Here is a 27021-nt window from a genome sequence, read left to right as displayed (position 1 = left end):
TGTTGTGAGTGCAGACGACCTCAGCGTCCAGCATGGCTCCACCTGAGGAACGCTAACAGGTGGTGCAGTAGAGCTCTTTGGTCTGCATCGCCTGCCTGATGTAACGAGGACACAGCTCCGTAATGCTGTAGCCTTACCCAGGCACTAGGGGTGCAACGATACTGGTATCGATATTGAACCGTTCGATACAGTGCTTTCGGTTCGGTACGCATATGTATCGAACAATACAACATTTGTAATTTATTTTATCAACTTTCCTTCTGACGATGCTGTCTGTGTTGAGCGCTCAGTGAATCTGCGTTCGACTACTCCGCCTAGGCTGCACTGTCGAGCGCAGATCCAATGAGCGCAGCACAAGTTAGCGAGACAGAAGCTAAGCTCGTTGCAACATGGCAAATTGAACCTCCCCCACCCTCATTCAGATCTGGCGTTTGGAACTATTTTGGTTTTCATGTGACGTATGACCCTGAAGGTAAGCGAGTCATGGACTAAAGTAAAACAGTATGTTGGATGTGCCATGCAATGCTCAATTACATGGGTGGGAACTAGTGCGTTAGCGCAGTTAGCTCATTAACGTGTTGGCCGCCCAGCCCCACGCACGGGGCGATCCGCGGTAGCTCGTTAACGGAGATTTGCCGTGTTGTGGCGTTAACGTCATTTCAGATTAACCTGACAGCACTAGTGGGAACACAACGAATATGACTGCACATTTACTCCGACATCATCCTAGTGCAAAGACAAAAACAACAAGCACGCATGCTACAAACTTTACCCGAGTCATTTAGACAGCTGTTAGCACATGATTCTCCTTATAGGGACCTGATATGTTTAACATGCTGCTGAGAATATAGCCCAGAAGAAGCATATAGTAGAGCTTTTATTTTGGAAAGAGACATTTCTCTGTAATAAACTCTTTTCCAAAGATGAGAGATTTCTCCATTGGATTTATTTTTTTACTTTGTTGTTTCAGCAACATTAAATTTAAAAACTGCACGTTTGAGTTCAAATATATATTTATAATTTTAATAAATGACAAATTAAAAGGCATGAACATTTTTTTTGTATCGAAAAAATATCGAACCGTGACACCAAAGTATCGAACCGAACCGTGAATTTTGTGTATTGTTGCACCCCTACTAGGCACTGATGCCACAGGTGGCTGGGTGGAGTCCTGAGTGGTTCAGGGCCTCCACCTCCTGTAGACTCAATGATGTAGCAGCACACAGCCCTGAGGCCTGTCTGGGTCTAAAATCGCCTGCTGCTTGTAGTGAGGTGAAGTGGTGCAATACACCCTTTGCTCTTTAACGTGACGCATGTTGAAACTACAGGGTGCTGAAGGCGGACTACAAAAACTAAATCCTCTTCGATTTGTGGAGATGATATGAACGAGGCTGGCGTTGAGAGGAGGAGCGTCTGGGGTCGTATTCACCGACGTCAGCACAAACACTTCTTTGAATCCTGAGGCTCAGTTTGTCTGAAATCTGTGGTGTATGTGAGTCAAACACTCAGGATTTACCGAATACAATCAAACATCCTGCGCGTGTTGTGGTCGCTGCTGCTGGGACGGTTCAGCATACGGGGACACTGAGTCCGACTGCACCATGTTCACCTCCACCCACACACGCTGAACTTTGTCCTCATAAATATCAGCAGCTGTAGGTCTGCTTCCACCTTAAAATACGTTAAGGACTGAGTGCCATCTCTCTCTCTTATTGGAGCTGACCTGTCAGTAACCATGGAGACCACAGCTGGACACAGCATCGCAGCTCGTCACGGGAGGCCAGATTATTTACGATGATGCTCGCGCGGACGTTTTCGCTTTGTGTCACACGCAGAAGGAAAACACACCTGCAGGGCCAAGCTCCAATCAGAGAGCTGCGCCACTGCACAGTCAGAGTGGGAGGGGAGGTGGAGGGCAGCTGCTCTGCTTGCATCGATGTGAGGAAATGATTCGATTCATCTTCATAAATGTCACGCCTCCTCCCGTTTGCTCCAAATGTCACCTCAGCTGCTTTCATGCGACTGTCAGATATCTCCTGGCCTCCTCCTCCACCTCCCCCTCACCACCTCCCCCTCCTTGCCTCCTTAGATTGGAGAAGTTTGGTTTTAAAGGCGACGAGGAGGAGGAGGAAGATGAAGGTATCACCTGCAATCAGCTCATAAAGCCTCAGGAACAAAGCAGCCGCGGCTCCTCCCGATGCAGCTTTCATTTCCTGTGTGGCAGGAAATTGTCTCCGCACGCTGATAACCGCGGCTGCCATCATGGCCGTTTATCAGCCAACCATCAGCCGTCCATCACCTGCCCGCCCACAGGTTTAATAGAGGACTCCGCTCCTCTGTGCCCACAGCTGATGAAACCTCAAACTGAAGTTTAAGATCTGAAACGACCAATCAGAGCACGGCGCCATTCCAGACTCAAAGCTCATTAGGCCGAGAGCTGCAGATGTTTACAGTCGAACCAAACCACCCTCTCTGATGTCTGGCAGTCGGGGGGGCGGGGCCACAGCAGGATGTACAGGTGGGAATCATGTTTGATTTGTGGTCACATGACTTTCTGTGGGTGAAGGTCAGCTGTGTGACAGGATTTATGAACATAGGCAGGTATTTAAGGTGTGTGAGAGCAGGAAACACGCCCCTCACCTGCGGGAGTTGTATGGTCCGTCCAAGCCGGAGAGGGCGGAGCCGTGGAGCCTTTCTTACTCTTTATGTCCTACCTGTCACATGACACTCGACGTCAGCGGGAAATCGCTCAGGTGGGGTGACCAGGTGTGTCAGGGTGTTACGAGTTGAAATATTGAGGGTGAGCACAAAGACAACGATTGGTCCAGGAGAGTTAGGATGATTTAATGAACACACGCGTGGGGACATGAACACTGCACGCCGACAGCATCGATCTCCGCCCAACGATACACAAGCAGTTGTTTTCATAACATCAGGGTATTGTTTATGACGCCCCCTCACGCGTCAAACAGATACAACACATGCATACGTTTCAACACCACTAATGTTCTGTTGACGACTTTCGACACATTTAAAAGGACATCTTCTCCGTCTCGAGGCCAGGTGCTTCCTGTTAATAACTCTCGCTTATCTCCTGGAGCAAACTGTCCCTTAGGCAGACACAATTTTGCATCACAAGCTTTTGCAAACTATTATTTGAACTCTTACCTAAACATGAGTCTAACTACTGTGTGTGTGTGTCTCAACCTCCAAATGCACTCGGCCTCACCCCGCCCGTTGATGCTTCTGACCTTTTACCAGGCAGAAGCTCTCTGTCTCCTCTATTATCAGAAAACAAGGTCCTGACTCTGAAAACAGTATTTCTTATACCTCAGCAGTATCATGCATCATAAACAATATCATTCATTCACAATAAGCCAGCAGCCTAATGTAATGCAGTTTAACAAATGTAACTCAGGAGAATAATGCAAACTAAAACTACATAATAATTCACAGTCATTATTCAGGGGCATAACGTGGCATTAATATCACAATCTCACTGCTTTTAAACACGCAGGTCCCTGTGTGCGTGTGTGTGTGCTCCTTTAAACATCTTTGTGGGGACCAGTAATTGGGAGGACCAAATGGCGGTCCTCAGCTGTGGTTAGGTCATTGTTGGGGTCAGGCATTAGCTCCTATTGGTTAGAGTGAGACAGCAGGTAAAGTGTTACATCAGCTCAATGTCCTCAAGGAGATGTGAAAATGAGTGTGTGTTTGTGTTCAGGTGTGTCTCTGAGCTGCTATGTGTGCTCTAATGATGTCACTCTGCTGCCAAAGTCTCCGCCCACCTGGAGACTGCTGTGGGTGGAGCTTACCCCCCCCCTCCCCCTCCTGGGGGAGTATTTTTGAGGAGGCGGGTCGGCAGCGGCTCACAGCTCCAGCAGCATCAGCAGCAGCATCCTCCTCTTCGTCCTCCTGAGCGGCGGCAGAGCGACAGGCTGGAGTCCTGGTACTCGTACACTCACTGGTTCCCGATGGCGTCGGGCCACGTGATGAAGGACGATGGCGAACCCATCCCCAGGATGCAACCGGCTATGATGATGTTCTCCAGCAAGTACTGGTCGCGGCGCGGGCTGTCGCTGGACTCGGCCATGTTTGACCAGCAGCATCAGCGGCAGCGGCACACCGGCGGACAGATGGTGAGGAGTCTTCATCCTCCTCCTTTTAGACTAACTGGGTACTTTTACTCGAGTACTGTAGCTGAGAGCAGCTTCAGGACTTTATTGATTGCTGATCAGGAGAAGATAATAAGAAACTTTTTATTTCTCAAATTCTGCTCCAAAAATTCAAAGTCAAACTAATTATTTCTACTTTTAGTACTTTTTTACTTGAATTGGCTCATCACACAACCTTCTTGCTGAAGAGCCTTTGAGCAAGGCAGTAATCCCATCAGCTCAGAATATTCATCCAGGCAGCAGAAACAGATCAAACGATTTAAAAAGAACTGCCCAGAGCGATCAGATCAGTAACTGAAGATTCATCTCCACACTCTAGTTCGACCCTCTGCTTTATGGAGGAACAAATGTGCCAAAAGAAATCTACAGGAACTAATGAATCTGACATGAATTTATGTTACAGAGTTCTTTCTGTGATACTCGTTATTTACATTCACTTTAATTTATTTATTCCTTTTATTTCTGTTTTATCTCTGCACCATTCTCTCTATTTACATCTTTTTCTAATGGCAGGAAATCTGTCAAAGAAAAGCAGAAAAACAAATGCAAATACAATTTAAACCCTAGCATGAAACGGTCAGCCTAAAGTGATGTTTCTGGACTGTATTTAAGCAATATTTCTTCTTTTTCTCTGGGCCAACATGAAAAACCTGCAGTCAGGCTGATGGCTCTGCATCGTTTACATCACACGTTAAATATTCCCTCCATGCAGCTTTGCAGGCGGCATTTTCCTGCCAGTCGGCTCACAGGGATCGAAGTTCGTCCACGAAAAACAAAAACCGTCCACAATCCAGACACTGAAGAAGAGCGAAAGATAATGTCCAGGCTCAGCATGAGGTAAAGAGTAGACTCAGAGTACACACTCAGAGTTGTGTGTCCGTGCTCACTGTGGGGTCTTTGCTGTCAGAGTTCTGGGTAAGCAGCGTGTCGTCGGTTGCTAGGCTATGGGCTGTTTGTCCGAGCATCCGTCGGCAGCTCCACATCTTTATTTCATGACGCTAACAGCTGTCAGAGCAAGCTGCTTCACGCCGTTGCCACCGTGTGTTTGAACAGCAGTTCTGGGGAAATTTGTCGCCGTCTGCATCAGATAACGCTCCACGCCTTTATGAGGCCGGCCTATCAGAGCAAGCGATCATACTGATGGCGTTACTGAGAGGAAGTCACCCAACCAGAAACAGAACTGTGTTTACGCAGTGGAAACAAAAGCACGCAGGTAAAAAGGTTTAGGGTGGAGAAAAGGCTCCATCAGCTGATGAAGGTCAGGTGGCCAGCAGACACACTGGTACAGTTTAAATTCATTCACAGCAGCAGAAGCACCTCAGCCTGACTCCCGCTCAAACACTGCCCCCTGCTGGTGGGAGTCTGAGCTAAATCTGCACAGGACACAGACGACTCACCCTCCTCTGTCACTCCGACCCTCTGCATGTTCCCTTCACTGCATCCATGAACCTCCTCTGAGCTCTTCTCCTCCTGCCTGCAGCTTCTCCCTTCACCTTTCCTCCTCTGCACAGGCTCAGACCATCTCAGCCTCTCTGAGTCTGAGCCGTTCCCCTGATGACAGGATTCTGTCCACACTGCTCACTTCCAACAAACATCTGAGCATCTCCACATCTCCAAACCCCTGACACTCTTTCTCCACCCACTCCACCCTGCCTGCACGCTCCTCTTGGACCTGGAGGTGCTGCTTCCTGTCCCGTTGGACTGAGGGCTGACTCACTGTCGCCCCCTCAGGTGCAGGGTGGCATTAAAATCCACAGGAAAGGTGAAGGGAGAAGCTGCAGGCAGGAGGAGAAGAGCTCAGAGGAGGTTCATGGGAGGGCCTAATGAGCAGGGGCGGATCTAGAAGGGTGGCATGGGGTGGCAAGTGCCACCCTAAAATGATCCCTTGCCACCCCAGTTTTGCATATGACAGTGTTGTTTATTAAAATAAGACAGCATTAACAGTTTGAGCGTAGTTACAGTCAGCAGTGAATATAAATGCTAAAACTGAATATATTGCATAGTGTCCCCCCTGCACCAGTAACAAATGGTTCAGCCCATAGCAGGACCGGCTTTTTTCTTGTTTTCAGCAGCAAGCGATGCTCATGATTGTGCCAGAGCACATTTTGAACAACACCATGGGAATTTTGGATTTTACACAGGTGGGTGGATGTTACACTGTGGAAATGGAAGGAAGGTGAGTGTTATTAACCCTCTGTGGTCCACGGACACGCTGCACCTCCAGATCACATGACTGATGTAAGCTGACACAGCAACAAGCTGCAGCCACGCTGAGTCTCTGTTTCAGCCACATTGAAAGTTCGGACTTCAAAGTTTTTAAATTTTAATTACAGGCCAGTAAATCCAGAGTTATGATCATATATATATCAGCCACGCTTCGTTCTAAATACTGTCGTCACGTGTGTGTTTTAAGCGTTTTGTAAGGACAGCACGAAAACAGGAAAGAAAGGAAAAAAGCCACCTCTTTCTTATTGGTGGAAAAATGCACCATGTCGACCAATTAAAAAAAAGTCAACATGTGGGATTTGGTTGTTTAGGAAGAGGGAAAAGTTTGGGGAGTGACGGTAACAGGGCGAGCGAGACAGAGCGAGAGAGAGAGTTTAGATGTGGCAGATTTGTGACGTTTAGTGTGTTGTGTAGTCGTTCTGTTGTGTAGTCGTTTTGTTTAGTGTGTCAGTGAGGGCACTAATGACTGTCAGAGGCACATTTGCAACGTAAACACTGTCACTAAGTAGAAAACCAGCGGAGTGATACACCTGCTGTTGTCGGGCCTGCAGGTTTGTCCCTGTGCTCTTCTGTCTTTTGGTGGACAAACTTGTTTTTTACTGGCACACATCATTTGTGGGGCATCTTATTGCCACACCTGATTGTTCTCTCATTTTAGTTTTAGTAATATTTTTAAATGGTTGTAGAAAATGAAACAAACGGTGTATTGGCTGCATTTTTAGATAAATAGTTGTTTATGTTTATAAAATGTACGTTTTATATTTGCATTTCAAGTTATAAACATTTACCCAACATGTCTGTGTTTTTTTACAGTAAAAAAACAACTAAAGTCAGTTGAGCTGAATTTAGTTGTTTTTTGCCTGTAAAAAGGCAATTACAAGAAAATGGAACAAGATAGACCCACCATCACAGGACAAATGGATCAAAATTATAGATGAAATACAAACTATGGAAGAATTGACCTACAGAATAAGGACTCAGGAAGATCAATACCATAAAAAGTGGGAGAAATGGACTGAGTACATAAACCCAACAGGATAAAGACCAACACACTGATAATGAGAAATGATCAAACTGTAGAAACAAGGAGATCCAACATGGGTTTGTTTTGTTATCCTACCTGTTGTATTTATCTTTTTGTTGTTGTTGTTTTGTTTTGTTGTTACCCCCCCGTATAATGTTTAAAGAAAACAATAAAAAGAAAGTAAAAAAAATAAATTCAGTTGAGTTGAAAAGATACCAAACAAGGCAATGGGGGAAAATAAAATGAAACAATCTGAGGGTGAAATACAAACGTAAACTCAAAGGAGTCACACATCGCCGGTTGTATTTCAGACCTCAGTGGGTTCATCCAACAAATCATGAAAAATGAGGTTTACATGTTTGTTCATGACGGTGCAGATTTCTGACATTTTGTGTAATTTAAGCTGCAACAATGTGACTGTTTTCTAACAAAAACAGTGAAACTTAAGTTAGACTTGTGTTTGTAAATGAAGCGCCCCATGTTGTGTAGCTTTCTGGAGTTTATACTTATTGGGCTACATATTTATTTATCATACAGGCTATACAGTACATAGCATCAAAACTCACATGTTTTATGTAACTAAAGTGTGTAATCATGTGGGCTACAGACAATGATTAAGTTATCGACTATATTTATATGAAAAACGTGCATACTTACTGCATTTGAATCATGTAACCACATGTAACCACCTGCATGAGTGTTTGGGGGGGGGAGGCTTTGATTTTGCCACCCCATTTGATTTCTTTGCCACCCTAAGAAAATTTCTCTAGATCCGCCCCTGCTAATGAGACCTCCATCGCATAGTCAGAGGCCTGATTGGTTGATGCTTCTAAACATCTGTTTTGGCTCTCGGCGAAGGCGGTCGCACTTTTCTCCTCTCCTCCTCCTCCTCTCCCTTAGCTTCCCTGCTTAGCCTCTTATGTCCTTGTCTAGTCTCGTGTTTTTTGTATTACTTTTCCCTGGAACACTCTCTCACAGTCTGTTCTCTAAAACCTAAAAGAGGAATTATGGATTTGATCAACTGGTCTCTGAATGCAATTGACACCCCTTCTCAACGAGAAGTCTGGGCTCGGGTGAGCCTGAGTGCTGAAGATATCTACCTATTCGGAACCATGATAACAGGGTTCTTGCTGATCGGAGCTGGCTTGGCCCTGACTTATGGAAGAATTAAGGAAGCGGAACCGGCTGTTCAAACCCCCACAAGGCTGCCCGCTGGGATTGGAACGATGGGACGAGGCGTGAGTTTTTCAAAATGGGCTCATTGAGTGCAGCATGGATAAGATCTTGGAGAACGCACGGCTGCCATGAATACTCAGAACAAGACCTCTGAGTGAAAAACTGGATTACATCTGGAGGGGCTCGCTCGAATAACACCTTTGAGCGCAAATTGGATCACATCTTGGGGAAGTGCACTGCAGTCGTGAGTTCTCAGAACCTGCTCTTTGAGCAAAAGAATGACAACATCATGGAGCGTAAGTAACATCATAGAGCCTCCCCATGATGGTATCAAACTTCTGTTCCGTGGTGTTATCATTCTTGTGATTCTGAGACCCCACAACTGCAGTGAGCCGTTCTGCGATGTGATCCAACTTTCGCTCAAGGGTCTCATTTTGAGCAGGCCTCTCTTTGATGTATCCCAATATATGCTCAATGGTGTTATTGAGTCTTCACGGCAGCTGTAAGCGTCTCCAAGGTGTTAGCCATGCTGCATTCGTTGTGAGAGGTCGCGCCTCGTCCCATCGCTTCGATTCCAGCGAGCAGCCTTGGGGGGGGGGTTTGAACAGCTGGTTCTACTCTCATAATTCTCCGATAAGCCAGGGCCAAGCCAGCTCAGATCAGCAAGAACCCTGTTATCATGGTTCCGAATAGGTAGATATCTTCAGCGTCCTCGATCGACAGTCCCGCCAGGCACATGATCCTCCGATTCTGCCACCCGTCCATCGTGTATCCGGCAGGGAAAGTCCCTCCAGGGCACTCGGGCTCTCCCGAGCCCAGACTTCTCGTTGAGAAAAGGGTGTCAATAGCATTCAGAGACCAGTTGATCAAATCCATAATTCCTCTTTTAGGTTTTAGAGAACGACAGTGAGAGACTGTTCCAGGGAAAGTAATGCACACGAGACAAGACAAGGACACAAGAGGCTAAGCAGGGAAGATAAGGGGAAGGAGGAGAGGAGAAAAGTGCGACCACCTTCGCCAAGAGATAAGCACGCACTCATCCCCCTCCCTTTCCAAACGCCTTCGATGCTTGTTTCCTGCGGGGGAACACGGCGGGTCTGTGTGCCGCGCTGGAATGGTAGCGCTGTGCAGGGCGGCTGCTGTGTTCGCTTCAGATTACTCCTCACCCCCCACCCAATCCTGTGGCTTGTCATGTCTTTCACAGAGTTGTACTGTGGACATTTATGTGCTTTTTGTGCAGAGGAGTTTTTTTGTTTCCTGTTCTTGTGCTGTCCTACCATGGAAGCACAGCATGAGTAGAGGTCTCTTTTTTTCCTCTTGTACTTTCCCATTGTAGTGTATATTTCAGTGTTTTTCTGTAACGCTACCGATCTCCGACTTGTATCCCCATGTGATGTCTTTGTTGTGTGTGTAAGCTTGGGGGGGGGCAACCTTCATGTGGCGAATAAAGCTTTGATTGATTGATTGAAACGCTTCATTTTGTCACAATAACCTCACGTTCTTTGTCATGTTTGTGTTGTTGCTGTCAGTCGAGGCGTCCGTCCTTCTGTCCCATCAACGAGAAGCCGGACAAAGAGGGCACAGAGGATTCTGGGAAAACGGCAGTGGTGTTTTCTCTGAAGAACGAGGTCGGCTGTCTGGTCAAAGCTCTCAGACTGTTTCAGGTCAGGAAGCCCTCAAAAACAGATCACGCCTGAACCTCTGCCCCACCTCCATCTTCACCCTCTCTGTCCTCGCGTCCTCCTGCAGGAGAAGCACGTGAACCTGAACCACATCGAGTCTCGGATGTCGAAGCGAGTTCCTAACGAGGTGGAGATCTTTGCAGACTGCAGCTGCAGCAAGAAAGAGTTCAACGAGCTGCTGGAGCATCTCAAAGACCACGTCAACATCGTGTCTTTCAATACGCCAGCACATGTGTGGTGTGCTGAAGCAGGTATGAGCGCGCTCAGGCGCACACCTGGATTTCTGGAGGCTTTCTGCTTTTGTCTTAACAGCTACTGCTTTAGTTTTAGTCAACTAAATGTGATGCGATTACAGCAGACGTAATCTGAAGTTGATTCAGTGACTCAAATCTAAAATGTAAAATTTGTGTTTTGAGCGGTGAGTGATTCTCCACGATGTTTACAAAGACCGCGTCTCTTCTTCTCTCCCTCTTCTGTTACGTTTTCATGGGAGTGGGCTGAACCGCCCCTCCCTCGTTGTTTATCAGGAGCAGATGGAACGCTGCACAATGAGGTCACTTCCGATTGGATCACTTCACACTCACCCCACCTTTTCTGTAGTACCTGATTAGTTCTGATTGGATCTCTTCATCTTGTTTTGACTAAAGTGGCCAGTTTCTAGCCACGTGCATAAAACGGCAAAGGTGGAGGAGAAGAGAAGTCGTAGGTGTTCACGTGCCGTGGAGCGATATTTAAATGACCACGCCTGTTTTACCACTGGAGAAGGCGTCCCCTTCACCAAAGAAACAAAAACAGGAAGGAAAGAGACTATGTCTTCGACATCTAAGCAAAATCATATTGTCTTCCTCCGCAGCTCAAGTTCATCTCCTGAGCTGAAGTCAGGGAGCTAATACATGAAAACATGCATAAACTCGCTCATTCATTCCTGATATTGTCACATTTTGCCAGTTAGTGTCCTAAAAATCACACTTTTCCCCTGATAAATAGTTTTGACATTTTCACATTGTAAAAGAGCAGCTAACACAGGCTAACAGAGGCTAAAAAAGCAGCCAACACAAGCTATTGCAGCTAACAGAGGCTAACACAGCAGCCAACACAAGCTAAAAGCAGCTAAAACTGTAGCTAACAGAGGCTAACAGAGGCTAACAAAGCAGCCAACACAAGCTAAAAGCAGCTAAAACTGCAGCTAACAGAGGTTAACAGAGGCTAACAAAGCAGCCAACACAAGCTAAAAGCAGCTAAAACTGCAGCTAACAGAGGCTAACAGAGGCTGAAAAAGCAACCAACACAAGCTAAAAGCAGCTAAAACTGCAGCTAACAGAGGCTAACAGAGGCTAAAAAAGCAGACAACACAAGCTAAAAGCAGCTAAAACTGCAGCTAACAGAGGCTAACAGAGGCTAAAAAATCAGCCAACACAAGCTAAAAGCAGCTAAAACTGCAGCTAACACAGGCTAACAGAGGCTAAAAAAGCAGACAACACAAGCTAAAAGCAGCTAAAACTGCAGCTAACACAGGCTAACAGAGGCTAAAAAAAGCCAACACAAGCTAAAAGCAGCTAAAACTGCAGCTAACACAGGCTAAAAGAGGCTAAAAAAAGCCAACACAAGCTAAAAGCAGCTAAAACTGCAGCTAACACAGGCTAACAGAGGCTAACAAAGCAGCCAACACAAGCTAAAAGCAGCTAAAACTGCAGCTAACAGACACTAACAGCAGGTAGTGGACAACACTGTGAAATGAAAAGCTATCATACAGAATGTAAAGGTTTGACAGGCCGCAGTGTTTAAGCGTTGTGAGACTTCTCTGTGTTCTTCTCAGATGAAGACGAGGTTCCCTGGTTTCCCATGAAGATCTCCGAGTTGGATCAGTGCTCTCACAGAGTGCTGATGTACGGGTCCGAGCTGGACGCCGACCATCCCGTGAGTCGTTTCAGTTCAACTTTATTTATAAAGAACAGCTCACAGATGCCTGCAACGTGAGTTCATCTTGCATTCGAGACAAAGAGGGGGCCAGACTGCAGTGTTTAGGGCCTTTGTGTGCAGGTCAGGGTGTTAAGTTTCTCCTTCGGGTCTTCGGGTTCATCTCTGAGTTCACCTCTGGACCTCCTATAGCTGTTTTCATTCAAGAGGAAAACTTTAACTGAGTCTGCAGCTGTCCAGCCTGTAGGTGGCATAGATCAGGAAGTGAGACCTGCAGAATGAGTTCCTCCCCACAGGTTGAGGTGCTGAGTTCAATGTGCTGCTCATCTGCCCCCTCACGTGGAAGAGGCGGGGCTTTTTACACACACCTGCCCGCTCTTCGATCCACACAAAATAAATTCGTCTTTGGGGCTTCGACACACTGGAGGAGGTCCAGCTAACGTGTCAGATGTCAGCCTTTCTTGGTGGGACGTACGAGTGGCAGCAAAGCTGCGAGCAGCCCATAGGTGCACGCAGAGGTGGCAGAAAGCTGGGCATGATGGGATATCTGTACTCTGACTGTGTGTCCTCTTCCTTCCTGTCAGGGGTTTAAAGATAATGTTTATCGCCAGCGCAGGAAGTACTTTGTGGAAGTGGCCATGAATTATAAGTTGTAAGTATGTTCGTCCGTTCGTCGTGTTTTCTCGTGTTTCACCTCTCACGTGTTTCACGTCTCGCGTGCCCCTCCCCCCACAGCGGGCAGCCCATCCCTCGTATCGAGTACACGGAGGAGGAGGTGAAGACGTGGGGCGTGGTGTTCAGAGAGCTGACCAAACTGTATCCGACTCACGCCTGCAAAGAGTACCTGAAGAACCTGCCGCTGCTCACTGAGCACTGTGGCTATAGAGAGGACAACATCCCGCAGCTGGAGGACGTCTCACTATTCCTCAGAGGTACGTCTCTCTGAACACGTTCACCTGAGTCCAGGTGAGCGGCTTACCTGGACTCAGGTGACCCATGAGTCACATTACAGATTCCAGAAGTTCTGCTGAAACATGAAGCGCTGTTGGTGGCTGCCCCGCCTCTTTGATGACATAATCCCTCCACGGTGATGTTTTTTGATGGATGAGAACGGGCCAGAGCTGAACAGGATGATGACCTCACTTCCTGTGTGGCTTCCTGTGTGTTTCAGAGCGCTCTGGCTTCACCGTTCGCCCGGTGGCAGGTTATCTGTCTCCCAGAGACTTCCTGGCTGGTTTGGCCTACAGAGTCTTCAACTGCACTCAGTACATCCGGCACAGCACCGACCCGCTCTACACCCCCGAGCCGTGAGTACCTCCACCTCACATCCACCTTTCATCCATCTCTAGTTTGATGAGTTTGATGATTTCCAGCTCAGCATCACGCAGACAAAGAGGTGAAATCCACTCTGTGTATTCAGTAGTTGTAGTGATCCATCTTTCCTCCTCCTCCTCCTCTCAGAGATACGTGTCACGAGCTGCTGGGTCACGTCCCCCTACTGGCTGATCCAAAGTTTGCCCAGTTCTCTCAGGAGATCGGTCTGGCCTCCCTGGGAGCGTCTGACGAGGACGTTCAGAAACTCGCCACAGTGAGTTTCATCATCATGGTAACGCTGCAGAGGTTCGAATCCAGCTGTGGGAGGTTTACGGAAGACTTAGGATAAAAGAAATTGAAATAAGCCAGTAAAATAATAAATAAATATCTCTTTAAGAGTAATGGTACTAAAAATAGCAGCTGTATGAGATTAAATATTTTACACCCTATTACACGTTAATTATATTAATTTCGAAAATTATTTCTTCATGTTTTGTTTGAGAACGATGAGAGTCCTATTCTCACCTTATGTAATGATGAAGTGTCACCTGATGGTGGCGCTAGAAAAACATGTTTCATCACCAACATGTTTTAACTTTACAGCATCACTTTAAAGTGGATCTGTTCTGTTAGAGTAACAGAGTAAAAGTACTCAGTTACTTTGAAGCCCTGTAACTCAGTACAAAACAGAATCAACAACGCAAAGACATGCGCTCTAGAGACTCAGTTTCACACAGTTTTTTATAGTCATACATCTCCATGACATCACAGAGATGGGACAGAAGCCCCACCCAGCTGCTGCTCAGAGCTTCTGTTTGTGAGGGTTAGCGTGGTTACACCCCCTGTGGTGCAAAATGATATTACATGAAAGCACAGGCCATCTGAACAGCTGATGTCTCTAACACAGAGGTTTGGACATGATGCCATAGAAACCAGTTTTTAAAGGAACCAATCAGTGATCAATCAGTGATGGAGCCTCGTGTGTTTCAGTGTTATTTCTTCACCATCGAGTTCGGACTGTGCAAACAGGACGGTCAGCTGAGAGCTTATGGAGCCGGTTTACTGTCGTCTATTGGAGAGTTGAGGGTAACACACACAATGCACATACGCGCACGCACACACAGACGCACACACGCACGGTGGAAGTGATGTTTGTCTGCTGATGTTTTTCCCAGCATGCCCTGTCTGAAAAGGCATGTGTAAAGATGTTTGACCCGAAGACGACCTGCAACCAGGAGTGTCTCATCACCACCTTCCAAGAGGTTTACTTCGTGTCGGAGAGCTTCGAGGAGGCCAAGGAGAAGATGAGGTAAGCAGCGAGTAGTCACTGAACGCATCGTGAATGTTTTAAAGTCTGAACAGGAACTAAACTCCTGCCTGGACCGAGCCCGCCGTGACTTCCTGTGCGTGCTTCCTTTCCCGCAGAGAGTTTGCAAAGACGATAAAGCGCCCGTTCTCGGTGTACTACAACCCGTACACTCAGAGCGTCGACCTGCTCAAAGACACCCGCAGCATCGAGGACGTGGTGCAGGACCTGCGCAGCGACCTCACCACTGTGTGCGACGCCCTGGGGAAGATGAACACCTATATGGGCATCTGAAGCTGGGGACGCACCACCAAGCTTCTGCAGAACATCAGCCGCCATCACGCGTCCATCTACGCCTCTGAGTCCAATGTAGCAACCACAGGAAGTTATTAGCTATCATACCGGCTCATAGTCTGTATCACAGCGCCACGAATCCATCAATGACGACTTACTGACCAGGTCAAAGGTCACCGAGACCATGCCCAAGCATCTGCAGGTGTTTCCTCATGAAGGCAGATCCAGGACGAGGAACGCTCCCTGTAAGGCTTCCCACGCCGATCCAAAGCTGCGTTCACACGAACCACAGAGCAAAGTTTCACCTCGCTGTGTGCAGCATTCACGTCCCCGTGTTGCTCCGTTTGACTGCCTGCAAAGAGTCAAAGGCCTGTTTTTGACACTTTCAAGCCGTCTACGTTCGTCTGAATCCCGTCTCTTTCGCTGCATTTCGGGCTGAACTGCTGAAAAGCATGGCGGCGGTTAGCTCAGTACGATCAGCTCATCAGAGCAAGATGTCGTGAGTAAGAAGGATGTCCAATAAGACCCTCGCACATTGACTCACCTCTTTCAAAACCCCCTTCAGCCAACCGCCATCCATCGTAGAAATGAACTTTTGGTAAATTTTTGCCTCGACAACTTGTTTCTCCTTTACTTTGGCGCCAAACTGCACAGGCAACCATGGCACTCTCTCAGCTGTGTGATGGATCCACAGTTTGGCTCAAAGTGAACAAGAAGCGAAATCGTGCGACTCCCGCCTCATTCGCGTTGCGATTCCTCTGGCGTCCGTCTGAGCTCTCTCCATACTTCCTGCCAGCAGGATCGGGTGAATACATTGTTTATTGGATCAAAACGCATTCGCCTCTCTTCTTGTTGTCTCGTTTTCGATGTCACAGCGTGAAAGCTTCCCTTCGTGCTTGGTGTGAACGCTCCGTCTGAAGGTCCTCCCCTCTGATGAGCTTTGAGGTCTCGTGACTATAGAGCATCAGTGAGTCATGTGATCTGACTGAGGGTTTGTGTGATTTGTGGACTGAACAGGCGGCGCTCTCAGCTGATTGGCCGCGGCTGACTGAACTTCCTGTGCTGCTGTGTTGCTTCTGTACACGCCTGTAAATGATGGACCATTAAAGCTCCCGAGTGTCGCAGGTCTCTGTGTCTTCATTTTTACCTGCAGTGAGAGCATCATGCCTGCACGAGCAGAGGGCGTCCGACGGGTAATAATAATAATAATGGATTGGATTTATATAGCGCTTTTCTAGGCACCCAAAGCGCTTTACAATACCACTATTCATTCACTCTCACATTCATACACTGGTGGAGGCAAGCTACGGTTGTAGCCACAGCTGCCCTGGGGCAGACTGACAGAAGCGAGGCTGCCATATCGCGCCATCGGCCCGTGGGGCTACCTGTGGTTTTAGTCCAAGGTTACAGTCTGCTGAAGTCCTCTGACACTCACCCCCACCATGGTACAAACTCAGTGTGTCATCCAGATGTTTGTGGGTGGGGAACAGCTGGGGGCTTTAGGGTGTTCGAGAGATGTTTGACTTTTAACCGAGACTCAAAGTCATTCCATCAGAATTGGCTTTTCAGTGAGTTTGTGTCGGTGGGACATGATCCTGTTTCCAGGCTTCATGGCCCCATGCCCAGCTTTAAGCCAGGTTTGAATCTGCTGCTCGTAGAAAGGAGAAGTGCCCTCTCTCTTTTAACCATGTTCAGACAGAGTGCAGGACGAAGGAGATGAGATGTGGAAGTACTTCAACTTTGTTACTGGGAACTTATGAAGAAGAGAATAAACATGAAACTAAGGTTAGACAGCAGGAATATGAGGAACAACACGACAAAGGATGCAGACAAAGGGTTTAAATTCACAAAAGCGAATGGGCAAAGTGGAGACACCTGGGGAACACAAGTGAACTGAATGTGACTAATGAAGCAGAACTGCACACGACACAAAGAAGTATCAAAATAAAACAGGAACTAACAGAACAGGTGACACTTCAATACCAACAGAAAGGTAAACCAACACAGGGACCAGACTGACGACTAAACACAGATAAGACATGAAGTAAATGTACACAACCTACAACTAAACACTGGGTGATGGTTACACTGAGAAAGAAAGCACATGATGACAAGCCTCAGAGTTGATAATAAAGGGGAGATGCTCACAAATAGTAGGTGCTACGACCTGAAAGGTGAGTACGAGGTGCGACCTGTAATGAGTGACCTGAAGAGCTGAGACGGCGAGGACATGTCTGCAAAATACGGCGGCGCACGATTGTGCACAGCGCCAAAAGTTTAGGCCGAGTTTTTAAAAGTGATGAAGAGCAAGCAAAACGTGCGACCTCCTACAGCAGCAGCATTTCAAACTGGATTTAAAGACGTAGCCTGGAACACATCCAGCTGAAACTCATCAGAACCAACATAATAAAACTTTTACTGTCAGTGACGTGGCTAAAAGAGCCTGACACAGGTGTTTACTTCCTGATCTGTTAGATCCTCTGATGAGCCCAGAAAAAAGTCCCTCCCTGGCTCTTCGGACTAATAATTCCTACTTAGTGATTTTCCTTCTTTTACCGAGTCACCTCCTTTCAGCTTCTGCATGCAGTAGCGGTTTTAGATACGGGCGACACGGGCGGTTGCCTGGGCGGCATCGTGGTGGGGGGCGGCATCACGGGCATCGGCAAAAAAAAAAAAAAAAAAATGCTCATGCTGCCCCAACATCAGCCAGCGCATACTGGGAATGTCACAGGCACTGATCGGTTTTCTATCGCCCCTTTGCTGGGAGTAAGGGCGCCCTCCGTTTGCGAGGTGCGCCTGCTGCTTGCGCCACAGGGAGGAGAGGGCGGGGAGCAGCATCTAATAACCAACTCACAAAATAAAACAAAATAAAAACAAACCAACAAACACGAAAACACCAGACATCCTGATACAGACGTATAATCTGCACCGATGTTTTTTAGAAATTCTGTACACGTAAAGTGAGCGCGAGAGCCCTCGGTGCGCGTGCTCGCTGCTGAAGTCAAAGTAAACTTTATTGTCATCTCCGCTACAGACAGTCCAGCATATAGAGACGAGACGACGAGGCTCCAGCTACAGCAGTGCAAGTAAACAAAGAGGAGTAAGAAAATAAATATACACTTTAGGACTCGGGGTAAAGGATCAATAACAATTTAAAATTTACAGTTTGATGATTTAAAGTGTCACACAACCTGTGGAAAGGGGAGGGGCCAGCTGCTTCCAAATAAAGCACATTTCATTCATAATGATGTAAATCCAAGCCCATCATGGATTCATGATCTGAATCCTGGGTTGTGTGAAATCCCAGAAATGCACCTTAGACAAAGGGAGTCTGTGAACTAAGGTGTCGGTGTGTTAGGGTCTGTTAGGTTATGTGGTGATCCTCGGGTTGGGGGATTTGTGTTCATGCTGGAGTGCAAAATTAAAACCAAGATGGACAAGAAAAGTTCAAAGCCATCAGGTGCTCAGTTTAGAAAAAAGAGAAAAGAAGAGGAGGAGAAACGAGCAACAGATGCAGGTAAGCAGATGTATGATTGGATAATGGCAGGTCATCCTGAACCAATCAGAATCAGAACACTTTATTAATCCCTGAGGAAAATATGTGAGTTACAGTTGCTCCAAGAAGAAATGGTAAAAATAGCAACAGTAACAGACTAAACTCCAAACAATACATTATGTTAAAGATTTTAATAGTAATCAGTCAGTGTCAGTTGTTGATTTGTCCTGTTCTCATTGTATGACGAATTATGATGGCTGTTTGGTAGCTGTTTGCATACTATGCATACTCTCTCTCTCTCCATATGTGTGTGTGTGTACAACAGTTTTATGTTAATGTACAATCCTTAATATGTTTTGCCTGTGTGTGTGTGTGTGGGGGGGGGGGGGGGGGGGGCAGAGGGAGTGCTTGCCCAGCGCTCCAAACAGGCTAGGACCGCCAATGTCTGCAGCGTCACGGTTTAAACTGGGACGTTTCCTTTAAACCGACCCCCTTCCACACGGTTTGGTCTCATGAAAGAGGTGAAAGGGTTTTAAAGAGGTAGATGTGACTCATAAACACTTAAAAGTAAAGAGACAACCCTCTGAAGGATCATTAACAAATAACAGAAACTAAAGACATGTTTTTGTTGGTAAAATAAAGAATTCAGGTGGTTGACTTTTAGTTTCAGTGGACTGTGACGACAGACTGAAACGTTCACGATGTGTCACAGTCAGGCTACGGCACAGAAACACCTCTTCTGTGGAACCAGCTTCCAGTTTGGATTCAGGAGACAGACACTATCTCTACTTTCAAGATTAGGCTTCAAACTTTCCTTTTTGCTAAAGCATATAGTTAGGGCTGGACCAGGTGACCCTGAATCCTCCCTTAGTTATGCTGCAATAGGTGTAGGCTGCCATGGATTCCCATGATGCATTGAGTTTTTCCTTTCCAGTCACCTTTCTCACTCACTATGTGTTAACAGACCTCTCCGCATTGAATCATATCTGTTATTAATCTCTGTCTCTCTTCCACAGCATGTCTTTATCCTGTCTTCCTTCTCTCACCCCAACCAATCACAGCAGATGGCCCCGCCCCTCCCTGAGCCTGGTTCTGCCGGAGGTTTCTTCCTGTTAAAAGGGAGTTTTTCCTTCCCACTGTCGCCAAAGTGCTTGCTCATAGGGGGTCATATGATTGTTGGGGTTTCTCTGTATGTGTTATTGTGGGGTCTGGTTACAATATAAAGCACCTCGAGGTGACTGTTGTTGTGATTTGTATAAATAAAGTTGAATTGAACTGAATGAAGTCAGCACTCATAGACTCCTGTGTTAAGATCAACATGTTTACAGTCTGATACACAAACCGTTTGGTCTCTGTAGCTGATTGAAAGTTTGCATTGTTAGGGGCGTGGCCTCTTTGACTGACAGGTGGATGGTGACACAGGTGGCTGTAGCTGCTTGGCTGAGCTCTGCACCGTGTTTGTGCTGTTGGAGCCTTTTGGAGCATTTGTAATGACATCGTGTGACCAGTAACATGGCTGCTGCGAGGTCACTGACCGTCCAGGAAGGCGGAGCGAGAGTTTGATGGGTGTAAGAACTTCTCAGTTTACAAAGACTGTCAGTGACACTCAGTCAGCATGTGTGTTTTTCAAAAGTTTATTTTAAAAAATTCTACTTTTACAAAACAAATATGGCTCAAATACTTGAACTTTGACAGCGTGGTGACCTCCACCTGGAGATTCCTCTGAGGTTCGTGCGGCTCAGTCGATGCTGAAAGCTTCAGCCTGGACAGAGACAACATACCCAGAAATCGTTTTCATTTCACAGAAATCGCTTCAACATCAGTGAAAGTTAACAGTTCACGTTCTAACACATCTTCATGCTCACCCAGCCTCTGTGCTGCTCCACCCAAGCCGAGTGGTTCTCCTGAATGTACTGCTCTCCAAAGCTCAGCACCCTCCTCTGGTGGACCAGACTCGTGGCTGACAGCCTGCTGGTCACTTCGAAGACCAGAGCGATCTTCTGCCTCTGAATGTGAACCTCAGAGGGTGCCGCCCGCTCCGCCGGGTGGACCAGGCTCTGCACGCTGGAGGTGAGCTCCTTGAACATGTCATAGTCCAGGTCTCTGAGCTGCTGCTGGAGGTCCAGGTTCTGTTTGATCTGACAGAAATACACCGGTGTTCAGTACTGAGCTGCCTACCTGCCGCAGCCATCTACGCGTCTGATTCACCTTCCTGTCGATGTCGTCTCCCTCCGCTCTGATCAGCTCTACCAGCCTCTGGACGATGTCTGCGGCACAGCGAGACGCCTCGTTAGAACAGGCAGAGTAAAAGGACTCCGACATTCTCACCTTCACACAAGCGTCCTGCTGCCGCTTTGGACACTCACCATCCGTGTGCGCTGAGGTACTGAGCGTCCTGTTGTGCACCTCATCACAGGTGGAAGACTCACCTGAGAAACAAACTGAGCGGTCGGCGTGATGAGTCTGAGCCTCGACACGGACAGGACGTCAGAGAAACACCTGTTCACTCACCTTCTCCATCAAGTACAACCTCCAGAGACTTCTGGAAACTTGCACTGGGAGCTGGACCCTGAGGAAAGATAACTGACCAGAGAGCACACAGGTGAGCACACAGGTGAGCACATCAGAAGACCCACAGAGAATCTTTCCCGTGTTGGTGAGCAGAGGAAGGAGGAAGCACCAGCTGCGTGCTCACAGTTCAAACCAACCTGGGACGTTTCCTTTCACACGGCGGGCAGCAATCGTCCTCACTGCCATCTCAGGTGAGCGCTGTTTTGACCTCTTGCTGCAGTACTTTTCCAGCAGCTGGAACACCTCGCTGGTTTCCGTGGCATCTTCAGCTCGCTGGCTTGTCATTTTCAGCTGCTGAGAGTCAGAGCAGAAACCAGAGCTTACCAGAATATTTGAACGTCTGTATTTAAAATGAAATGAAGAAACAGAGACCTCCACCACGCTCGCTCTGTGCAGCATTCACAAATAAAGGAGCAGGAAGAGTCGGTCAGATAATAACTATTTACAGAAAAGTGGACATCAGTGTCTGAGCCTGTTTGGTGCAGGTGGGCACGGTGAGCACGCCATCAGCTGCCTGCTGTCAAAACCGATGCATGTTCTACTGCATTTTACTGTATTCTACTGAACTTCCTCTCCTAAATGCTGTACCAACTCAAACACAATAAACAGTTATCAGGTTTATGGGGCAGTTACTTTTGCACACAGGCAGGTAGGTTTGATCACTTTGTTCCCTTAATGAATAAATCATCCTTTAATTTCGGCATCTCTCTGGTGATGCCGGGTTAGGGCAGTGCGACCTGCTTCCTTTTACAGCCACTGTGTTTCCATCACCTCTCCACCGTGTCCTCCCACGCGGTTATTAAATGGTAAATGGCCTGTATTTATATAGCGCCTTACTAGTCCCTAAGGACCCCAAAGCGCTTTACACCTCCAGTCATCCACACATCCACACACTGGTGATGGCAGCTACATTGTAGCCACAGCTGCCCTGGGGCGCACTGACAGAGGCGAGGCTGCCGGACACTGGCGCCACCGGGCCCTCTGACCACCACCAGTAGGCAACGGGTGAAGTGTCTTGCCCAAGGACACAACGACCGAGACGACTCGAACCGGTGTTGTGCCAAAAAGTGATTGTCTGCCAAAAATTGATTTCCAATGTTTCTGTGTATTTTTTATGTGTAATATCTTTACGTATGTTCGTAAATAGACTTCGGTGAACAGGGTTTACAAAGAGGTTATATAGAGAATTAAAACAATATCTGTTTTTCAAGTATCTTTACAACTCTCTGCTATTGTACTTACATTATAACCAATCCGGTCCTTTATCCCCACTTAAAATATTTTTACAGAAATATTGTAATATTTGCTGCCATTTCTGCTGTCCTCTTGGCCAACTTACTCTTACAAAAGACATTTTTAATGTTAATGAGATTTTTTTTAACTGTTTAAATAAAGGTTATATAAAAGTCACTGCCAAAAACTGATTGCGGCTTCTACCTTGTTACACGAATGTTGTTTGTGGCTCAAGATGACTTTATGTCATCCATGAGGGATGCATTTGACATATGTTTCACATATTATAGCCCAACAAGTTACTTAAAGCAGTTTAAATACGAGCAATCAGTTTTTGGCAAATACCGGAAATCAGTTTTTGGCAGACAATCACTTTTTGGCACAACACCGGCAACCTTCCGATTACAAGGCGACCTCCCAACTCTTGAGCCACGATCGCCCTTAAGAGCGAGGAATAACGGCTCGGGCTGCCGTGATGTTGGCACCTGACTCACCGTGTCCAGGACACCTGCGGAGGAGGAAGAGCGAACCTGTCGGATCAGCTGATCCTGGAGCTGCGACGCGAGCGAGAACACTTTTACTTTCACTTTGACGGAGAAACAGCTGATCAGCGTCACAGCACAGAAGAACCGAGTCTGCGCAGGTGCTTCCTCTAAAACTGCGCCCTGCTGCCGCCCTGAGCCAGGCACGTGATCATGCAGGGGTGGAGACACGCAGCTGGGGGGGGGGGGTAGTTTTGTGGTCAGGTTTCCTGTTTTTCTAAAGTCTGGCTTTCATTTTTATTTCCGTCACTGAGACTGGTTTTATTTTTACTTTAGTCTCAGTTCCTTCTGAGCACCATAGGTCAAAGTTCAGCTGTGCAGATGAGTCACAGCTTGATTTATCCTGTTAAACCGCAGCAAGCATCGTCTGAACCACGTCTGCCTCCCTGATCCTGGTTCTGCTGGAGGTCTTCTTCCTCCCCTCTGTCACAGAAAGCTGCTCAGAGGGCTCGTCTGAGTTCCTCTCTAACACTGTGAAGCATGTCAAGGTAAATCTAATAAAGACTACTCAGTGGTGTCTGCCTGTGACCTCTGACCTGCCTGTACACCTGCAGATGGACATTAAAGCTTAAAGAGCTTTCAGAGCTCCCCCTAGAGGAGCAGAGAGGAGCTGCATGCAAAACACTGCTTTCTGCTAGCTAACTCCACCCGCCTGCTGCTCCGCAGCCATGAAACAAGCACCTCTCTCACACACCATTTACGACACACTGGTCTTTCATTTCACTTCCTCTTCAGCATGTTTGCTGAAGTCGACTTCCTCCTGCCTGCACTCGTCTGTCAGCACGCAAACGTGCAGCACGTTCTTCTGTTAGCGACGCTCGGCAGGCCCGCTTGGGCCTTTTTAACCCCTCACTCACCTGCAGGAGCCACACTGGCAGCTTTGATCTTTACAGGAATAAAAAAATCCAAAAGAGATGAAGCAGAGCCAGAAAACACAGCTGCCCATCACTGAGTGAACATCAGGAGGATAAGCAAGCTTCTCTGGCCTCAGATCAGCAGTTTGGACCCGATGGCAGAAGCTCAGCAGGGAGCCCAAGACCTGACTGAGGTGGACGCAATGACTCCAGGTTCTGTCATCTTTCACCTTTAACCTTCCTCTTCTTCATTCTTCTGTCTGAACTGAGACGTCAAACTTTTAGGTCAAGTCTCACTCACATTTCAGACCTCCACCCGAGTAAACAGTGACGCTGAGCTTTAATCTGGCAGATATTTATGTGTTTGCAGCCAATGATTCACGTCAGAAACAGTGAAAAGAGGAGCTGGTAGGGAGGTGGGTTTCAAAGAGGCTGGCAGCTGCTAAAGCAGCACGTAGAGTCAAAGAGGCCCCGCCCCTAATAATGCAGCCTTTCCACAGGTGTGCCAGTCCAGCAGTGGGTGCTGACTCGCTGTGTTTGCTGTTTCAGAGGACTTGCCCGGCTCTTCCAGTTTAACCACTAAGGAGCTGCAGCAGAACTGGAGGGCGGTGAAGCAGCGAGAGCGACCCGTCCGGCTGCTCTTTGAGATCCCCTCCACCCGCATCGTCGAGCACGTGCTACACAAATACGTGGTGAGACACCGAAACACACCCACCAGCCGACTCCAAACACTCTGCTCAGCAGTTTTTATACTCTTGGATCCCTGTGATGTCATAGAGGTGAAATACCTTCTGTTTTTGAGGGACAGCCAATCAGAAGAGATTCTTTCAGACAGAGGATGAGGATGAGGGGCAAAGCGGCTAACCTGTAAATGTTCCCAGCTAACTTTCAGTGAAGGTGAGCCCGCAGGAAGTGAAAGTTTAACCTGAGGAGGAGGGGCTTATTTTCCAAAGGTGTGGCTGTTGGAGCAGGAAGCAGTAAAGGTGAACTCTGGTCATAAGAGGCACTGGCTGAGCAGTGAAATCATATTTGAGACATATTTGAGATAATAAGCAACCCAAAGACCAGCTTTAACACACCTGCCTGCACTCACCTGTCCACCTGCTGTGCGGTCCCAACAGTTTCCCTGCCTGCCACTGTCAGGTGTGTTCATTTTAAACCTCAAACATGTAAAACTCAGTCAGGGAGCTGTTCATTGATGAGTGCAGGTAACCGATGCCGTGCGGTCACAGAAGCTAATGTGCTCCATAATGAAGGAAATAGTCAAACTGACACATCAGCAACTTTCTGCTTGTCTATGGTGCCCCAGAGGACCAAAACACAGCATCATCATCAGGACGAAGCACATAGTCCCTTAGTTATGGTGCAATAGGTGTAGGCTGCTGGGTGATTCCCATGATGCACTGGGTGTTTAATCATTAGTTATTATTAACTTCTGTCTCTCTTCTGTCTTCCTTCTCTCACCTCAACCAATCACAGCAGATGGCCCCGCCCCTCCCTGAGCCTGGTTCTGCCGGAGGTTTCTTCCTGTTAAAAGGGAGTTTTTCCTTCCCACTGTCGCCAAAGTGCTGCTCATAGGGGTCACATGACTGTTGGGGGTTCTCTGTTTTCTTTGTATGGTTGTAGAGTCTTTATGTTACAGTGTAAAGCACCTCGAGGTGATCGGTCGTGATTCGGTGTTGTATGAATGAATGTAATCGTCAGCATAACGTCTCAGAGAAAAGACGCCTGCGGTGGGTTCACCGTTGAGAGGGAACAGGAAGTCCAGCCTGTTTCTCTGACTGGCTGTTTGCGCTGCAGCAGAGTTAACTTTAAACTTTAAAGGTCAAAGGTCACGGTTCTTTCTGTTTGTTTGCAGCTCTACCAGGTGGTGGTGATGCGTTCTGGCAGCTTCGATTCCCGCCGTGTTTCGGTGGAGCGCCGCTACAGCGACTTCTCCCGCTTCCACCACAAACTGCTGGAGGAGTTTGACGAGGAGCTGGAGGAGGTGCAGCTGCCTCGCAAGATGCTCTCGGGGAACTTCTCCCCCGAGAGCATCGGGGAGCGGCGCCTGGCGCTGCAGGACTACCTGGCGAAGCTGTACGCCACGCGCTGCGTCAGACACTCGCCTTGCTTCTCGGCTTTCTTCACAGAGCAGGAGCAGCAGCGGGCGCACGGCCTGCTCCGGGCGGGGCAGTTCCGGCCAGCCGCAGAGCTGCTGCAGACCGTGCTGGACATCCAGGAGAAGCTGCTGCCCTGGCAGAAGCCCACCCTCCTCGTGCCCGCCCTCGCCGCCCTCGCTGTCTGCTACCGGGACCTGGACGAACCGGAGCGGGCGTTCTCCGCCGCTCAGAGAGCGCTGCCTCCGGTGAGGCGCTACGGACTGACGCGCTACAGAGCGCCGCTGCTGGAGCTGCTGGTGGACCTCGGGTACCAATTGGGCCGGCCCGTGGCTCAGCTGCAGGATGAGTTGACCGCTCTGAGAGATGCCGAGCGTGGGGAAGCGTCCTCCCACTCTCTGAAGGAGGTAGTGATCCAGGAGTTCCTCTGAGGGTGGAGCGGCCATCCACACCTGGATTAGCAGGTAAACCCCTGCACAGCCCCTGCCAGCTGTGGAGGTGTAACAGCTCACAGTGGGTCAGAGTACCCAGAGTACTGCAGTACTGTCCTGCAATAAAGTATTTAAAAGTAATTTTGGTATTGGGTCTGATTCATGATGTTTGATGATTAGCGATTAACGGCTGACTCTACCATGGAAATCTGACCACACAGTACTGAAGCCGCGTCTTTGGTCATCCTGTGGTAGCTCTGGGTGGGGGTCAGCACCTGCTGCTCCAGGATCAGATCTCCGATCTGCTTTCAGTTGCTGCTCTTTGGAACAAGCTGCTGCTCACCTGAGATCAGTTACGACTGTGTGTACATTCAAAAACAGAACAAAGACCTTTTCGTTCACGCAGCTGTTTTTGTGTTTTGCTGTTTTTGCTCAGTTCAGTTGGAACCGTCTGTGTACTGCAAACGTTACAACAGGTTAAATCATCAGATTCAAGTTCGCTGTATCTCTCATGTTAATGAGCCAAAGTGCAAACTGTTCAGGTCTCACTATGTCACTTAGCTTGTTTATGTGCCCTGTATAGCTAACATCATCAGAGATTATGAGCTAATCTGAGATTTGGATTATCTGTTTATCATCCATAAGAGACCCATCTTACTGTAAACATCATTTTTGCACATG

At 47.7% G+C, this 27021-nt stretch overlaps 3 protein-coding genes across 5 annotated transcripts; 2 read left to right on the top strand and 1 right to left on the bottom strand.

Annotated features, from left to right (window-relative positions):
* Position 1: 1 nt before the first annotated feature.
* tph2 (tryptophan hydroxylase 2 (tryptophan 5-monooxygenase)) lies at positions 2–16235 on the top strand. The gene is made up of 11 exons (XM_085465063.1): positions 2–4139; positions 10131–10265; positions 10351–10534; positions 12100–12200; positions 12785–12852; positions 12936–13132; positions 13372–13507; positions 13662–13788; positions 14505–14600; positions 14690–14823; positions 14940–16235. The coding sequence occupies exons 1-11, from the start codon at positions 3975–3977 to the stop codon at positions 15112–15114; spliced, it is 1518 nt and encodes a 505-aa protein (XP_085321189.1). The 5' UTR covers positions 2–3974; the 3' UTR covers positions 15115–16235.
* Positions 16236–20236: 4001 nt separating this feature from the next.
* LOC146706820 (apoptosis facilitator Bcl-2-like protein 14) lies at positions 20237–23058 on the bottom strand. 3 transcript variants are annotated; one of them, XM_085465296.1, is made up of 7 exons: positions 22909–23058; positions 21319–21475; positions 21122–21193; positions 20977–21051; positions 20819–20877; positions 20476–20748; positions 20237–20372 (listed from the first exon to the last, which is right to left on the bottom strand). In XM_085465296.1, exons 2-7 carry the CDS (start codon positions 21464–21466, stop codon positions 20349–20351), a joined length of 651 nt encoding a protein of 216 aa, XP_085321422.1. In that variant the 5' UTR covers positions 21467–21475; positions 22909–23058; the 3' UTR covers positions 20237–20348. The 3 variants fall into 3 exon arrangements, with proteins under 3 accessions (XP_085321422.1, XP_085321420.1, XP_085321421.1); XM_085465294.1 differs by having other exon boundaries at positions 20819–21051; XM_085465295.1 differs by having other exon boundaries at positions 20819–21051; positions 21319–21472.
* Positions 23059–23578: 520 nt separating this feature from the next.
* Positions 23579–26455, top strand: snx20 (sorting nexin 20). The gene is made up of 3 exons (XM_085465293.1): positions 23579–24023; positions 24360–24502; positions 25669–26455. Exons 1-3 carry the CDS (start codon positions 23966–23968, stop codon positions 26338–26340), a joined length of 873 nt encoding a protein of 290 aa, XP_085321419.1. The 5' UTR covers positions 23579–23965; the 3' UTR covers positions 26341–26455.
* The last annotated feature ends 566 nt before the right edge of the window (positions 26456–27021 follow it).

This window comes from Copadichromis virginalis, linkage group LG7 (assembly GCF_057382275.1).
Source record: "Copadichromis virginalis isolate Kocher_CV1m ecotype Utaka linkage group LG7, C_Virginalis_male_GT1.1, whole genome shotgun sequence".
NCBI lineage: Eukaryota > Metazoa > Chordata > Actinopteri > Cichliformes > Cichlidae > Copadichromis > Copadichromis virginalis.
The sequence above is the reverse complement of the archived record's forward strand: the minus strand, read 5'-3'. Positions and strand labels throughout refer to the sequence as shown.

Coding starts and splice junctions, on each gene's coding strand:
- tph2 (XM_085465063.1), top strand. CDS start 3,975: ATGGCGTCGGGCCACGTGATGAAGGACGATGGCGAACCCATCCCCAGG. Junction 10,266..10,350: donor AAGCTCTCAGACTGTTTCAG/GTCAGGAAGCCC, acceptor GTCCTCCTGCAG/GAGAAGCACGTGAACCTGAA. Junction 14,824..14,939: donor GAGGCCAAGGAGAAGATGAG/GTAAGCAGCGAG, acceptor CCTTTCCCGCAG/AGAGTTTGCAAAGACGATAA.
- snx20 (XM_085465293.1), top strand. CDS start 23,966: ATGGCAGAAGCTCAGCAGGGAGCCCAAGACCTGACTGAGGTGGACGCA. Junction 24,024..24,359: donor GGTGGACGCAATGACTCCAG/GTTCTGTCATCT, acceptor TTGCTGTTTCAG/AGGACTTGCCCGGCTCTTCC. Junction 24,503..25,668: donor ACGTGCTACACAAATACGTG/GTGAGACACCGA, acceptor GTTTGTTTGCAG/CTCTACCAGGTGGTGGTGAT.
- LOC146706820 (XM_085465294.1), bottom strand. CDS start 21,466: ATGACAAGCCAGCGAGCTGAAGATGCCACGGAAACCAGCGAGGTGTTC. Junction 21,194..21,318: donor TGTGAAAGGAAACGTCCCAG/GTTGGTTTGAAC, acceptor CTCTCTGGTCAG/TTATCTTTCCTCAGGGTCCA. Junction 21,052..21,121: donor GGTTGTACTTGATGGAGAAG/GTGAGTGAACAG, acceptor CCGACCGCTCAG/TTTGTTTCTCAGGTGAGTCT.